At 37.8% G+C, this 16,542-nt stretch overlaps 1 protein-coding gene across 18 annotated transcripts in view; it reads left to right on the top strand.

Annotated features, from left to right (window-relative positions):
- The window catches only part of GCFC2 (GC-rich sequence DNA-binding factor 2), a 46,343-nt gene that overhangs the window by 17,689 nt on the left and 12,112 nt on the right, over positions 1 to 16,542 (top strand). For 2 of the 18 annotated variants that reach the window (XM_070573738.1, XM_070573737.1), the window contains exons 6-12: positions 1,880 to 2,066; positions 3,570 to 3,693; positions 4,939 to 5,020; positions 5,537 to 5,649; positions 6,437 to 6,636; positions 8,336 to 8,486; positions 12,678 to 12,799. In XM_070573738.1, the coding sequence (XP_070429839.1) occupies positions 1,880 to 2,066; positions 3,570 to 3,693; positions 4,939 to 5,020; positions 5,537 to 5,649; positions 6,437 to 6,636; positions 8,336 to 8,486; positions 12,678 to 12,799 (979 nt within the window). Of the gene's footprint in view, positions 1 to 1,879; positions 2,067 to 3,569; positions 3,694 to 4,938; positions 5,061 to 5,531; positions 5,650 to 6,436; positions 6,637 to 8,335; positions 8,506 to 12,677; positions 12,800 to 16,542 lie in introns of those variants that run through there. The other 16 variants (XM_070573740.1, XM_070573739.1, XR_011526433.1 and 13 more) reach the window with 15 other exon arrangements.

Here is a 16,542-nt window from a genome sequence, read left to right on the forward strand (position 1 = left end):
TTGTTTTCAGGAGTGATGTTAAATAAGACTGTCTCGATTCAAGATTATTTTTGTAAAACCTTCGCTATCATTTACGATCCTTCTGAAATTCCTTCGTTAGTTGGAAGAAAAGAGCTAGAATTGTAGCTATTGCATATAACTCAGAACTTTGTTTTTGGACATTGTGTTTGAGAGAGTTGTCTTACATGGGTAATAGAGTAGAAAAAAGGTGGCAAACCACTGATAAAAATTAGCATTTTATGGGCTGCCCTCCTGGCCAAGTGGTTAAGTTCACAGCTCCGCTTTGGCGTCCCAGGGTTTCACAGTTCATATCCTTGCCGCAGGCACCACTAATCAGGCCATGCTGAGACGGCGTCCCACATAGCACAACCAGGACCTGCAACTAGAATATGCAACTACGTACTGGGGGGCTCTGGGGAGAAGAAGAAGAAATAAATAAATAAAAAGATTGGCAACAGATGTTAGCTCATGTGCCAATGTTTAAAAAAAAATTAGCGTTTTGCTTTATCTAGATAGATGTTATTTTTAACTTTAGTGTATTTTATTTTTATTAACTGGGTTCTCTTTATTTTAAAAAGAAACTATATTCTCATGATGTGAAAAACAAAAAGTACAAAGGGATATAAAGAGACAAAGGGAAGTCACTTTCCCCAGAGGATACCATTGCTACAGTTTCCTATGTTTCTTCCCAGAAGTAATCTATATATATCTCTATACAAGCACACACATCTTATGTATTGCTCCATTTTTTATACAAAAATGAAGCACACTGTGTACCCTGTTCTGTACCTTGCTTTTTTCTCATAATCTGTACTTAGGAGTTTACTGCTATAACTGATTATATTCTACTTAAAGCATTTTATTAATATTGTTTGCTGTACAGTAGTATCTTGGTTTATTTCTTAACTGTCTCTGTTCTTTACATAAAGCAAGGAAAGAATTTGGAAGACAAATGTTCCAGGGAAACTTGGCCATTGGTCATTTGGCCTAAGCCCGGGCTTGCTAAAGAGCTTCCATTATGGAGCAAATTAGCAGGAGGAGTTGAATAAAAATAAATGTTTGATTCAAGTCCATCCGAACTTATTATTGCATTTGTAGCTAATTCTCTAATTCTGGTGTGCTCACAGTGTCAAATACTATTGGAAAACACATTTCAGATATTTTTATAGAAAATGTTTGTTACTCTTCTGTTGGCTATGTGTATATGAGGGATAACTGAATTTTAAAAGATAAGCAGACATTGAATTATATTTGACAGTTTTTTTCATGTTACATCAGTTGATACATATGATACTCACAAGAGCTGAAAGAAAGTGGGCTGTCTCAACATCAGTGGAGCTGGATATAGGGGCTACAGCAGCAACAGAGGAAATGTGCCTCAAGGACTATCAGATTCTAATGACAAATAAAACAAACCATTGTGAGTCACAAAACAGATCAATTACACCAAATCATAGCATGCTCAAATGGTTTTAATACCAGCTCCTTCAGATCCCTGTATTCCAAGACCACAAACTGCTCTAACAGTAAACTCCACATGGACTCCTGTGTTTCAAATATAAGACCCTTGGTTGTTTAGTTTACAAATTGTGCTCAATGCACACCTACTAACTGCCTCTAAACCTACACTGTGATTAGCTCAAGCACCTGAAACTCTCCGAGTGTCCCTTCCTACCTTTCCGTTTGAGACCTCTTCCACTGTGGTGCTCTCCTCTGCTCAGCGAGTCTCATAAACCCGGGTTCATATGATTGTCAGTTTCCTTGGTGGTCTCTGTAAGGTAGCTTTGAAAATTTGTCATTAGACGGCTACTTACTATAGTAGAAATGAAAGTTTGAAAAATAAAGCAGTTTTTTTTTAACTTTTATTTTATTTATTTAGATTAACATTACTCCAGGATACTCACCGCTCACACCTGAGGGAATATGAAAAATATATACAAGATGTCAAGAGCTCAAAGAGTGCCATCCAGAACCTAGAGAATTCATCAAATCAGGCTCTAAATTTTAAATTCTATAAAAGTATGAAAACTTATGTGGAAAATCTAATTGACTGTCTTAATGAAAAGGTACATGGCTGTAAATATTTATATCATTTCCTTTTTATAGAGAAATCCTCTTGTGCAGTTAAAAAAATAAGTCTCACAACTAAATACTGTAGTGTTTTTCCTACACATTTTTTACATACTGTGATATTAAGCATTCTCTTAATGTTGGACAGTTAGGTTTTTTTGCAATTATTTTGCCATTATAAATAACATTATAAAATTTTGTTTATAAATTTTTGTGTTAAAATTCCATCTGTTTAGGAAAAATTCCTAGAAAGTGAATTATTAAGTCAAAGGGTTAACTATTTTTAAGGCTTATGAAACATTGCTAAATTATCCTCCGGAAAGATTGTATCCATTTTATTTTTAGTTTACTACATTAAGAAAATGGTTTTTGTTTTTATATGTTTATTTTGATGTCAGTCTCTTTGTTTTATTAACCATACATAGTTTTTCTTGTGAATTATTTGTCTCCTTTTCCTTGTTATCTTTTTGGTTCATAGTGGAGATTTTTTTCTTTTTTTTTTTTATTATGTATTGAACAGTTCTTTACTGCTGAAAATTTTTAATGCTTTATTCTACTTGATGTAGATAAATTTTCCAGTTTGTTTTCTCTTTTGATTTTGTTTATAATGCTTTTTTGACATCCAGATGTTTTGAAGTTTTCGTGTTAATCAGATTTATGAATCATTCTTTCCCTTTATAGTGTGTTTTTATTTTACACAGAGTAAGTCTTTACATTAGGGTCTTGATATTTTAAAGTAAACTATTTTAAAAATATACTCTACTTTCCACTTACTTTTCATTTACATTGAAATGTTACCAAACAATTGAATGCTTTCTCCCGTATTGTTTAGACTGCCTTTTAATATCACTTGTAACTTAATAGTTACTTTCTAAAGTATTTATTACAGTGTAATTTTCTTTCTTCATTATCCTCGAAGAATTAAGTCTTGTCAGCCTACACATGGATGTATCCACAGCAATAGCTATGAAACATCATTGGAGTTGGGGGGAGATTGTTGCCCAGGAAATGTGAGAATGCCAATTTCAACTCCTCACTCATTCCTGCTTCGTAACTTTCTTCGTGTCTGGTTAGGGCTCTTCCATTCTCCACTTTTTCAAATTTTACCGGTTTCCTCAAGTGCCCTCCTACAGTCTGCCCCCTCAGCCTGTGAAAAATAGCTGCACCCGTCATTTCCTCCTGCTCTTCTATCTCAAAAAAGAATCTTTCTTCCTCTCTATTCATTCTTATCGATGTTCCTGACTCCAGCCCATTTGGTTTCATTGTTTATGATATTTGTAGCTGTTCTGGTACAGTAAATTGATTTTCTGGTTTTATTAACATTAAAAGTATTGGCAGCTAGGTCTGTTTCTCACAATGTTTTTTTAATTGAGATGTGATAGGGTTGAAAATGTTTCTTTATATGAGAATTGAGCATATACCTATGCTTATATATAAGTACTACTTTTTATAATTCATTATTGATGACCCCCCAAATGTTACTTATATATGTATTTCAGATTATCAGCATCCAAGAAATAGAATCATCCATGCATGCACTCCTTTTAAAACAAGCCATGACCTTTATGAAACGCAGGCAAGATGAATTAAAACATGAATCAACATATTTACAAGAGCTATCACGTTAGTGTTTTTCATGTTCAATATGATTTATTATTTATTAAGCTAAATTATCAGCTGGAGAATAGAAACATTTTTAATCCTGTACAAAAACGCGCTTTTTGTGTATTTTCTCACTAACCTTTCACCCACTCCATTCCAAAAACCCCAAAACATTTAGACCTTGGACTTTAAAATATCTTAAATCTAAGACTGAAAAATAAGAATTGTAACTTATAATCATTTAGTATTTGAGACAAAATATTTGTATGGCCATTTAATGATTATTTTGAGATGGGTTGAAATCTGTAGGTTGTATCAGGGATCTAACTTTATAAAGCTTCTGTGACCCTTCCACAGACTGGTTATGGGGGTTAAAGAAATTCTGGTGTGTTTCAGTATAGAATCATCTGTACGATCTCGTTATGGAAGATTTGGATGCCAGCTTTTGGTTCTCACACTGGTTCCATATTTTCAGAGATGTCTTCCTTTGATTAAAGTGCAGTCAGGTGATAGTGAAGCAGATGAGATCATAACCAAGTAGCCAATAAAACCAAGAGCAAAGTGACTTTCAAACACATGACATTTAGTTGGTCATAAATTACTGTACATACTAAAATAGGAAGTAATATAAATAACATTGGCAATGCAAATATTTCAGCATTTGGCTACAGGGACAGAAAAAATTGGTGAAAACTGAAAAGGAACGTGAGGGAAAGAAATTTTATAGTAGAATTTTGTTCTCAAAATTCTCAACAAAAGAAAAAACTATCAGCCAAGGTACAATTTCTTAGGATAGCAAACTCAGTGCCTGTTAATACTGTGATTGGAGGGCCGGCCTGGTGGCACAGCAGTTAAGTGCACACATTCCACTTCGATGGCCTGGGCTTCACCGGTTTGGATCCCAGGTGGGGACATGGCACCGCTTGGCAAGCCATGTTGTGGTAGGCGTCCCACATAAAAATAGAGGAAGATGGGCACGGATGTTAGCTCAGGGCCAGTCTTCCTCAGCAAAAAGAGGAAGATTGGCAGCAGATGTTAGCTCGGGGATAATCTTCCTCAAAAAAAATTAAAAATAAATAAATACTGTGATAGGGACTTAACATTGCAATTTCATTGCATGATAAAATATGTAATTTAAGCATATCGTATATGTATGTTTTTATTTACATATGTGTCTGCGCACCCAAGATAAAACTTGTTTTCAAAGTGTATGACTTTATTTCTTTTGAGAATTTGCAGTATGAAATCAATTTTCTTCATTAACAGGCAAAGCTGAGGCATCAACAAATGGAAGCTTGCCTGCAGATGAAAAAACTCAATGGATTTTAGCAGAGATTGAATCTCGAAGGTAGCTGTATAACGTGAAGACTCAAAGCGTCATTGAATGAGTATTTTTCACTATTTAAATGTTGTTAATTGTACGGTACAATTCACTGTACCCTAACTTATTAATTTGTGAGAATGATGAAAAGCCAAAATTTCGTTAAGCAGTCCTTGACCCCAGGGCTTAAGGACACACTAGTGTATTTGGATCATTCAAAAGGAATGGGTAAAATGACATTCATCAGGCTGGAAATTGCTCGTAACTAGAAGCCAGTCCTGATTATATTGTTATCCACGTCTTCAAAATCTGGGTACCCTGTGGGAATGTCCTAAATGGTAATATCTTAGAAGAAAAAAGAGGGAGAACCCCCAATTTAGACTAGTGAAGCTAAAATGTCAAAAATCTTAAGATAAAATTGTGTTCTATTATGATGGTGTATATCTGGGCATTTTAAGTAAATGATGACTTCTTTTTGTTTTAAAGCATGTTCAGCAGGAGCTATCTGTTTTTAATTTATTTTTGGTTTATTGCAAAGTGTAGGGCACAAAGAAGGCAAGCAAGGGCGCTTTCTGGGAATTGTGACCATCAGGAAGGGGCATCTAGTGATGATGAACTGTCTTCAGCAGACATGACTGACTTCCAAAAACGCCACGGTAAATTACCGAGTCTCTAACGTGTCTTAGTTTGAAGTATTGAAGTGGTGCGAAATGCTGTGCTAGGACTGTCCTTAAATACATAAGCTATATAAAATAGTTATAGTCAGGAAAAAAGGAACATATTTCTTTTCCCTTTAAGACTTTTCCTACTTCTGAAAAAATGGGATAAAATGGAGAAGGAGTGTGAGTATTCCTGCATCTTTATAGTTTTTTCCCTCAGCTTTCTCATCTCCTGTTATAAAGGAACCATGAACATTTTTGGTTTGATTTCTCTACTACTTACTTTCTGTATTCTCATTTTTAATTTAAAACAATTGAATTTAGTGAAGCCGTTTTTAGCATTATGAGAAGGTAAATATGTACAGTTGAAAGAGTATGAGCTTTACAGTCAAATAGATGGGTTCAAAGAGGGCCTTTATGCTGCGTGATCTTGGGCGGGTTCCCTGACCTCCCTTAATCTGATGACGATGATGTTTGTTTGCTTGTTTTTGTCTGTAAATAGGTAAGCTAATAACACCTACCTCTTAGGGGAGATGGTTATGATGATCTAGTGAGACAGTGTATTTACAATGTTTTGGGATATAGCAGGTGGTAGATTTTATTAGTGTCAATGTTACTATTATTACTAAAGTGAGTTTTTAATAAAAGATAATTTATATGTTAATGTTAGAGGAAAGTTCACTTCAATTGATTACATAGTCATACATGATTGTGTTTATAGGAAGCAAACGTAAAGGTCACAAACTTAAACGGCATAATATACAGAGACTTGTTTTGTTCACAGGTGACATTTTACAGGATCATAAGAAGATTTTTGAAGATGTGCATGATGATTTTTGTAATATCCAGAATGTTTTATTGAAATTTCAACAATGGCGAGAAAAGTTTCCTGATTCTTACTATGAAGCCTTCATTAGTTTATGCATACCGAAGCTTTTAAATCCCCTAATACGAGTTCAGTTGATTGATTGGAATCCTCTTAAGGTATTTAAGCTTAAGATGTGCAAAAAGTAATCTTGATTACATTAGTTGGTTAAATTCCCTTGTTATCAGGTTAGCTATAAAATACCTCACCTTGAGACTTGGAGTTGATAGATAGTGCTTTGGAGTAATCATCTACATTTTTCTTTTCTTGGTTCTCACTTTATTTTTAAGGCTGAGTAGCATTAAACATCAGTAAAGGAAACACATGTTTTTTAGCTTCTTCTATGGTAAGTTTAAGATCACTCAAAAAATTAAAGGTAGTATTAGACCTTAAGAATTTTACAGTCTGTTTGGAGAAATTCAACATAGGTACCAAGAGTTCTGAAGTTGGAGATGACATATTGGGAAGCGTTGGTTAGGAAAGCTGCATTGAGGAGGAAGAATTTGAGGATTTGAAAAGTTTATAGGATTTAAACAGGAGGAGAAAGAAAGGGAAAGGTATTTCGTAAAGGTGCTTAGAGAGAAATACTAGTTCAAGAGCTAGAGACTGCACAGATGTTCAGATACTAAATTAAGAGATAGGAACTTGGTTTGGTAAATAATGGGAGGCGTGGCATGGTGGAAGTACTGCTTTAGGAAGCCCCAGCAGTAGGCTAACTTGGAGGGAAGGGAGATAAGAGGTGAAGATATATATTGGAAGGCTGTTGCTGTAGCCTGAGTCCTAGGTGATGAATTCCTCTTGCAGGATGATAGTGCCAAAGGGAAGAGAAAGAAAGTGTTGATTACAAGAGGTGTTAGGAAGTAAGAATCAGTAAAATGGTGAGAATAACTCTAACACATCACATCCAGAGATGACCGCAAGATTTGGATTCTGGGTTCTTAGAACAATGGTAGTTCCATTAATAGAAGTGGAGATTTTCAGAGAGAGAAAAGGTTTTGAGGGAAGTTTCACTTTGTAGATAATGAAATGAGAGTGGGACATCCATGTGGATATTTCTAGTAAGCTAATAGAAATGAGCAATGAAGTTCTAGGAAGAGAGGAGAGCTGAAGGTAAAGATTTAACAAAGGGAAGGATGGAACCATGTTCCTTTATCTTTCTCTGCCCTAGTCAGGCATGCCTGTTGGCTCTGTGTTAGGTTCAGGCCAGTCTTCACGGTACCGGAACCAAGCTTATCCCTAAGAAAGTGGTAGGTACTTGTTGGACAGCAGCCTAGTTATTAACCTCTCAAGCAGCATTGAGTGCTCTGTTACACCAGCAGAGATCTGTTCATTCATTCAGTCAACTAATAATAATTGCCCATCGGCTCTTTGCCTGGTAAACTAGACCACATGCAAAATAACACATTTCTGCCCGTGAGAATTGAGAGAGCCAGAAGCGAATTTTGCATGAGGCAAATGAATTTTTATAAACAAATTCCATGTCTATTTTAAGTGCTATTCTTAGAGAAAATGCATATTTTGCTCCTAACAGTACTTGCCATGTGATTGCCTCTGAATACACAGTAGGCATTTTAGAGTATTTGTCATACGAATGAATGCGTGAAGTGCAGTTTCTTGTCACGTTGCTTAGACATCATGTCTTAGTCATATCTTCCTGCCTAGCCTTGATAGTCCAGCGCTGTATGCATGGGGTTAAATTATGGAATTATTCTCCTTTGATCCTTAGAAAAGCTCTGGTGATTACTGAACAAGTTAACTATTTTAAAGCAAACTAATGTTTAAGGATTTATTTATAACTTTGATAATTTTATTTATAAGTTTGATTCCATAGGTTTAAAACAGATGCCGTGGTTCACGTCTATAGAAGAATTTGTGGATAGCAGTATGGAAGATTCAAAGAAGGAAGAGAGTTCTGATAAAAAAATACTGTCTGCTGTCATCAACAAAACAGTGATTCCTCGACTCACAGGTGCTGCTCTGTAGTCTGGGTAAAATTCAGTTGTTCTTTGTCACGGTGTAAGATCATTAATTTCTGTTACAGTCACATTTTCTTTTCAGAAGTTTTGAACACAGTAAATGTAACATGCAATAGAAATCAATAGTTATCATAATTTAAGCTCTTTAAAAAAATGCTCATCCATGCAAATGCTTGGCAGCCAAACTGCTGACGCTCTTTGGCCTTTAGAGTCGCTTTTATTACACCTGAGTCATTTATTAATGGGACACTTCCATCTCTATGACATGTCTTTCTTTCCTTCCCTTAACTTCTCCCCTTATGTTTCTTTTTATTTATTCTTTCTTCATGAAACATTTCTACATTTCCCTCCTGTCTGCCACTGGCAGGCAGAGCACTTTGCATTGAGGCTTGTGCTTCAGTCTGAAGACCCTTGTTTTACCCAGAATTGTACTAGATGGGGATCCGTTTCAGCATGTCACTGAGAATGGGTTCTGACAGCAAACTCTGCAGAACTCTGTAAAGGTGAAGCAACCAGCTTTGTATTGCTTCTCGGCCAACTTGGCTAAACTTGAAAGATTTTCTCAGTGTAACTTGCAGTGCAATCATGGGGCGTATTAGAAAGTTACTGCTTTTAACTGGCTCTGTTAATGATATCATAGAAGATGCGTGCCTCATTTAAGCTTCTGAAAACTCAAAATACTTCTCTTGTATCTATATCCATGCCATCTATATGTGTGTTGTTCTGTGTGGTAACCACTAACTATATGTGGCTACTAAAATATAAATTTCGTCTGAGTAAAATTAAAATTCAGTTCCTGAGTCACACAAGCCACATTTTAAATGCTTAGTAGCCATAGGTAGCTCATGGCTATCATACTAGATAGTGCAGATGTAAGATGTTTTTTCCATCATCACAGAACATTCTTTTGGACAGTGCTACTCTACATAATTTTAAATCCAGACCAACTGGAAGAAGTCCAGGTCTCTTCTTAGAGCCCCAGATCTCTCTATCAGAGTGCCTTCTGAGGACATCCACTTGGATGTCTAACAGGCAACTCAAACTCCACATGCAGAACTGTACTTGTCGTCTTTGCTGCAGACCTGTTCCTCTTACCTTCCTTGTCGAGAAAATGGCACCTCCATCTACCATGTATTCAAACGAGAACCTTCAAATCACTTATTCTTCCCTCTTTTTTACCTCCTCATATAAGCAGTTGACAGCTCTGTTATTTTTTTTCCTTTTTCTAATACGTTTTCTATACTATAGCCATAGTTAGCTGTCTAAATGTGGCTCTGAAGGTGTCATACCTTATGTAAAACAATTTTAATTATTCTTAACTGCCTTCAGGATGAAGTCTAAACTTTCACATGGCTTTCTCGGCCTTCCAGAATCAGGGCTGTGTTTAGTAATGCTCCAGCCCCTTCTCTGGCCGAGCTCTACTCCTTCCCCTCCTCCTTTCTCTCCTGCCCTTCAGCTGTACCCTCCGAGGCATTTACAGCTTCTGCGCTCCATCCGTTTGACAAACCTCCCAGCCCCACCTCCTCCATCTGGCTAACTAACTCCTCTTCATCTTTCAGGACTCGGTGTAGACATCACTTCTAGAAACTGGTTTAGGCATACCTCTCTAGGCTCGTGTAACACTGAGCTCACTCATGGTGGCACCTACACACTGAATTGTAATTGCTTATATAAGCGTTTGTATTTGCCATTAGACACAGTTGTTCAAAGGCAGGCACCTCACCTTATTTATTGCTGTGTCTATTTAATACCAGGCACATAGTAGGCTTTCACTATTGGTTGACTGAATATTTCTGAGGTTATTAGAAGCCTAACCTTCTAAATGCTTGAGAAATCGCTGTTTTGTTTTTGGCTTGAGGTTTTTTTTTTAAACCTACTCAATTTTTTCCATTATTTAACTTATATTCTACAAGGGTCTACTCTGTGTCAGGCACTGTTGTTGCTTCAGTGTATAGAGCAGTGAATGAGTTTATAATCTTTATAATCTCTGCCCTCATGGAGCTTACATTCTGTGAAGAAGATAGATGATAAACAAGATAAATGAAATCTAGAGCATATTAGTTATGAGGGTAAAGGAAAAAAATAAAGTAAAGAAAAGGGTAACAAATTATCAAAGAAGAGTGTAATTTAAAATAGATTGGCAAGGAAAGGCCTTCCTGAGAAGGTCACAATTGAGCAGATTCCAAAGGAAGTAAAGAAGTGGGCCATATGAATATCTGGGGGAACAGCATGCAAGGCAGCAGAAACAGCAAGTGCAAAGGACCTGAGGCAGAAGCCAGCCTGATTTGCTCGAAAAACAGCACATAGGTCAATGTAGCTATAGTGGAATGAGCAAGAGGGAAAGTAAAAAAAGGTTAGCAAGATGACAGGGGCTGCATCATATGGGGCCTTGTAATCATCTGTAAGGACTTGATCTTTCACTTTAAGTGAAAGAGAAAGAAACAATTGGAGAGTTTTGAGCAGAAAGGTGACATGATCTGCTTAACATTTTAACAAAATCACTCTGTAAGTCCGTGTTGAGAATGAACTGTAGGCAGACCAGTTAGGAAGCTTTGCAATAATCCAAGCAGCAGATGATGGTGGCTTGAGCTAGGGTGTTAGAAGTGGAGGTGCTGAGCAGTGGCTGGATTCTGTGTGTATTTCACAGGTAGCACTAACAGAATTTGCTAATGGATTGGTTGTGGAGAAAGAGGAATCAAGAACGACTCTGTGGTTTTTGGCCTGAGCAACTGGAAGGACAGAGTTGCCATTTCCTGAAGTTGAAAAGACTGAGGGGGCAAGTTTAGGGTGGGCACGTGTATCAGGAGCTCTGTTTGACACACGTTGGGTTTGAGATGCCTGTTATCAAAGTGGAGATGTCAGCCAGGCTGCTAACTATATGAGTCTAAAAAGAGAGGTCCAGGTAGGAGATATAAATTTGGAATTTATCATCCTATAGATGGCATTTAAAGCCACAAAACTGACTTTAAATACTAAGGGTGTAAGTATAGAGAGAGGAAAGAGAAGGCAAGTGATCTGAGTCCCGGGGTACTCGAGCATTTAGAAGTCAAAGACATGACAAGCAGCCAGCAGAGGAGACCCCAGAGGTAGGTCAGAACCAGGAGTGGTGTTCTAGAGGCCAAGGAAAGAAAGCATTTCTAGGGGGAATGATCAGCTGTTGTAGTCGTTGCTGATAAATCAGATGGGGACTAGAATCAGGCATTAGATTGTGCAACGTGAAGGTCATCTGTGACTTGATAAGAGTAGTTTAGGTAAAATGGTTGGAGATAAGACCTAATTGAAGTGAACTCAAAAGTAAATGGGAGGAGAAATTGGAGATAAGACAGTTTTTTGAAGAATATTATTGTAAAATGAAGGAAAGAAATAGGGCACTACTGGGAGAGAAGGTAGGGTCAAGAGAGGGATTATTTTTAATACAAGAGAAATAATTATCTGTAGGCTGATGGGAAAGATCCAGTAGAGGTGATGATACTGAAGTGAGAGGGCGGAGTTCCACGAGAGGATCGTCAAGTAAGCCAGAGGGGCTGGGATCTTTTGCACAATTGAAGAGTTGGCCCTAGCGCGGAGCGTGGGTGCTTTGTCCATAGGAGAGGGAGACAGGTTAGAATATGTGGGTGTGGAGGCAGGTCGGTGTGTAGAAGCTTGTGGAGCTGCTTCTCTGATTATTCTATTTCCTCATCAAATTAGGAAGGAATCAACTGACAGTGAGCGCAAGGGAGGAGAAAAGAACAGGTGAGAAGTAGTCATCTAGAAGAGTAAAGTCCAGTAACTGAGGGAGCGAGGAGGAAGGGGAAACCAGGAAGCAATCATGTGGGGGAGAGAGAGAGGGAGGGGCCAGGGAAACAGACCATGATTGCTGGGCAGCAGTGAAAGCTCCCTGGAGCTACGTGGCGAGGAATTTAAAGTGTATTTTTTTCCAGCCACGTTTTAGCTGCATGGTTTCAGGCACAGACTTGGTGACAAGGCGGATTTAACTAGGGTTGTGGCTTAACCAGACAGGTTCAACAAGCCCAAAAACGACAAGGAAATTGAGGATGTTTGCAAATACGTAATGGTAATGATTGGCATGGACTTTGAACCACCTAAGGAGAGAAGTGGTCTGTGCTGAAGACCTCAGTTGTTTATACATGACAAGCAAAGCAATCTAGTAAATAAATTGTGTCGCACTGAAATTTTTGTTTCAGCCTTCGTCGAATTCATTTGGGATCCCTTGTCGACTTCACAGACAACAAGTTTAATAACGCACTGCAGAATGATACTTGAAGAACATTCCACTTGTGAAAATGAAGTTAGTAAAGGCAAACAGGTAATAATTTCTAGAATTATGAATTTCTTGATTTATTTATAAATCAGTCTAAGTTTATTATAAATCTTTGTTTACAAAAGATTCATAAGAAGTAATTATCAGAAAACTATTTGGGGAAAATATATTCTGATTTACAGAAACAACAGCTGACCATTTTTCCTCCTTGTAATAATAAGATGAGAGAATACACCTTAGTAATTCTGAATATTCTAACAGGAATGGTAATCATTATTAATTAAAGGATACACAAAATATAATAAGACTCCGATTATTACGTTCATTCATAGTAGCTCATGTCTCTGTTCAGTGGTCTGATTTGTGTTCTCAAGGCCCAGCCGTCTTTCCGGTTTGAGAATCGGCCCTGAAGAGATGAACGGGCGTAAATGCATTAGTGCAAATTCATCCCTTCTAAAAGAAAAAAACTGCATTACCTTTGTTCTTTTGGCAAAAATCTAGTGGTATTGTGGCCTCGCGTTAACAGTGATTTTAAAGTTAGACTAATATTCTTTATATTAACTTGTTATTTATAGTCTGCCAAAGTTAAGAGCAGTAATCTGTTTAAGGATTCAAACTTCAGTAGGATAGATTCTCACCTTAGCGGGATGTAGAATTGAGTTTTACTCAACATAAGATGTAAAGAGGATTCTTAGGAGACTCTGAAAGTAGGCTGAGTCGCACTTCTATTGTGGTACTCTGTTTTTTATCATCTGTTGCTGATGAGAATGTTCTCTACTTATACAGCTAAATAAGTAAACCAATGGTGTGTGGAGGTTTAAGGAAATTAAAAGAGGTTGACAGACTAGCGAGCACCCAGAGTAGAATCACTGAGGTGCTTGTGAAGCAAGGAGGCCCGTCGTTCTCATGCTCTGAACACCAATGTTCAGAATGTTAGCACTCGGAATCGCTGTCATGAGGGAGGGAAGCTGCGAGAAGTAAGAGGGAGAAGAGGGTTACCGGCATGATTCTGCCTTCAGCCTTTAATTCTGCCTTTAATTTGTAAATGAAATTATTATGTAAAATAGGAGAAGTGGGCAAGACAAGGAACACTTACTTATTTAATTCCTACTGTGTGTTAGTCACTCTGTAGATCTTGTCCCTGTGTCATCCCACTTAGTCCCAGCAGCCCTATAAAAAATGGGTGATAGCTTCATTTTACAGATGAAGAAGCCGACTCTCAAAAACTTGTTCACAGTAATATCTTGAGTTAACTAGGATTAATCCTTGGTTAATCTCACTTTAAAGCCCGAGTTGATCGCATTGACCACGGTGCCTCCTCATGAGCAGCCTGGATCAAGTGCAGGGAAATTTCGAGAGAGACAGGAGGGAGAAGTTACTTTCTGCAGTGAAAGAATATGTCCGAGGTGGCATTTGACTTGGGACCTTAAGGAAAGTATAGGATTTGAACATGTAGGAACTGATGGAGAAAAGGCATTGTTCACCTGCTTTTAACAGGATAGTGACACAGATAAGTTAGGAAAACCACGGCAGGAATTAGAGATATTTCACTCTAGATGTGAAAGAAGATGTGCGTGGAGATAGTGTTTATACTTGAAGGAGTAGATTTATTCTGTGTTGTTACAGAGCATAGAACCAAGATTAGTAGCTAAGAGCTACAGGGATGCTTCACATATATAATCCTGTATTTGCTCTCTATATAGGATTATGTAATAACCTAAATGTAAGTAGTGCTTTACCATTTATTAAACACTTTGACATTATCTCCTTTGATCCTCACAGCCTTGTAAAATGTGTTGACTTAATTGCATTTTACAGATGAATCAACTGGGGCCCAGAGGGCCGAGACATTTGTAAAAGATCATTGAGTGCTGAGTGACAGGCCTGGTACTCTGTAAGCACTGAAGTCTTTCAGCAGTATTAGAGATTCTCTCATGAAGTTGTTAGGCTGGTAATTTTTATTGTGGAAGCCCTCCCACTGTAAATGTTGAAAATGGGTTCTTTGCTTTATTAGTAGAAGCCGGGACTACACCGCAAGTTATCAACTTTGGCACTCCTTGCGTTTGGAACAGATAATTCTGTGTTGTGGGTGCTGGCCTGCGCATTGTAGGATGCTTAGCAGCTTCCCTGGCCTCTGCCCACTAGATGGCAGCAGCACTCCACAGTCTTGACAACCAAAACTATCTCCAGACGTTGTAGAAGGCTCCTCGGATGGGCAGAATCACTCGTAGTTGGGAATCACCAACTACGTAATGTTCCAGGTTACTGAGACAGTTTCCCAGTGACATCAGTGTGCTTATTTCAGTGATGCGTAAGCAATTGAAGAGAATGAGAAAGGTTCCAGAAGAAGGAGTCAGACAGCATGGGTCCTGGTTTCCAAGTGAGAAGCTAATGATTCTGTAAGCTAACGCTTGCTAAGAATAGTTTTGATTCTGGTTCTAAAACAGATTATTACAGAGGTGGATTATGAACATTTAAAAAAAGAAAGGAGAGATTACTGTAATCTGCATTGGTAGGGTTCCAATACAAATGATTGTTTATCAAAGCAAATTGTCCCATATTATCTCAGTTACTTTCACTGATAAGTAAGATAGCATACAGGAACAGTAGATAATGTGTTTAAGTATGTTATGATTGTTCCTATGGATCAAATGATAAGCTTAGCAGTGGTACAGTTAGATATCAAGAAGCTGGTGGAGTGTACCTGAAGAATACTGACCAACAGGGATGTAGCTACCCACGGGGAGTCTTTTAGTGTTAGATATCTTCTCAGCTATGCCCTGCTGGATAAAGATGTAAAATACATGCTAATAAAATTTGTCAATAGCAAAAAGCTAGGAATTCTGTCATAGACCTATGGATAGTAGAATTAGAATCCAAAAGGATTTTGAGGTACTGAGAAAATGGACTGACTCTCAAAATACAAAATGTAAAAGGAATATACATATGTCCTACCCTTGCATTCAGAAATTCAACTGCATAAATAAAAGATGGGAGAGACACAGCTCTGAAGTAGCATAGGTAAAACAAAGAGGGATAAAAATCGACAGTAAATCCAGTGTAAGTCACCAGTGTTACTTGAGCACAGACTAATTGGAGTTCATCCTACTAGGTGTGTGCTATTCTGAGTAAAAATGTTATATGTGCTCTACCCACAGATAAGACTTCCCTGGGTATGTTGCATTTAATTCTGTGTGTAAGTATATTAAATGGAGAGTGTTGAAGATGGTATGGGAAAGAGAAGATGTAGAAAAGAGAGAGATCAATCTTAAAATCTGAAGAATTGTCATACGGAAGGGAGATTAGATCTGTTCTGTATGATGCTAAGAAGTAACCTAGGACCAAGGAGTGGAAGGTGTAGGAGAGAGAAGTTTGTTCCTCGCTGTTAGCTGAAATCTAATAGTCAAAAGCTGCCCACAGTGATGGGCGGCCTCAGGAGGTAGAGATTCCCTGTCACTAAATGTTTTCAGGCGTAGGTTGGTTGACCATGTAGTGGAAGTAGGAAAATGGGATCATTTGAGTGTTTACATAGATTGGTGGTTTCCAGACCTTTTTTTTAATCAAAAGAACCTTATTTAAATGAAATGTTACATGGCCTTTATAGACAAATACACACAAAAGCATGCTGCTCTCGCTGCACTGAGCACCTGCCCTCATTCTTTCCTGAGGGCCTCAGCATCCCCGAGCCACCCGGGATTGTCTCTATGGATGGACAGCGCAGCATAAAAACTGCCAACTAGAGCAGTGCCTTTGCAAAACTGTTTTAAAATATTTATACAGAGGCATGT

This window comes from Equus przewalskii, chromosome 14 (genome assembly GCF_037783145.1).
Source record: "Equus przewalskii isolate Varuska chromosome 14, EquPr2, whole genome shotgun sequence".
NCBI classification, from domain to species: Eukaryota; Metazoa; Chordata; class Mammalia; order Perissodactyla; family Equidae; genus Equus; species Equus przewalskii.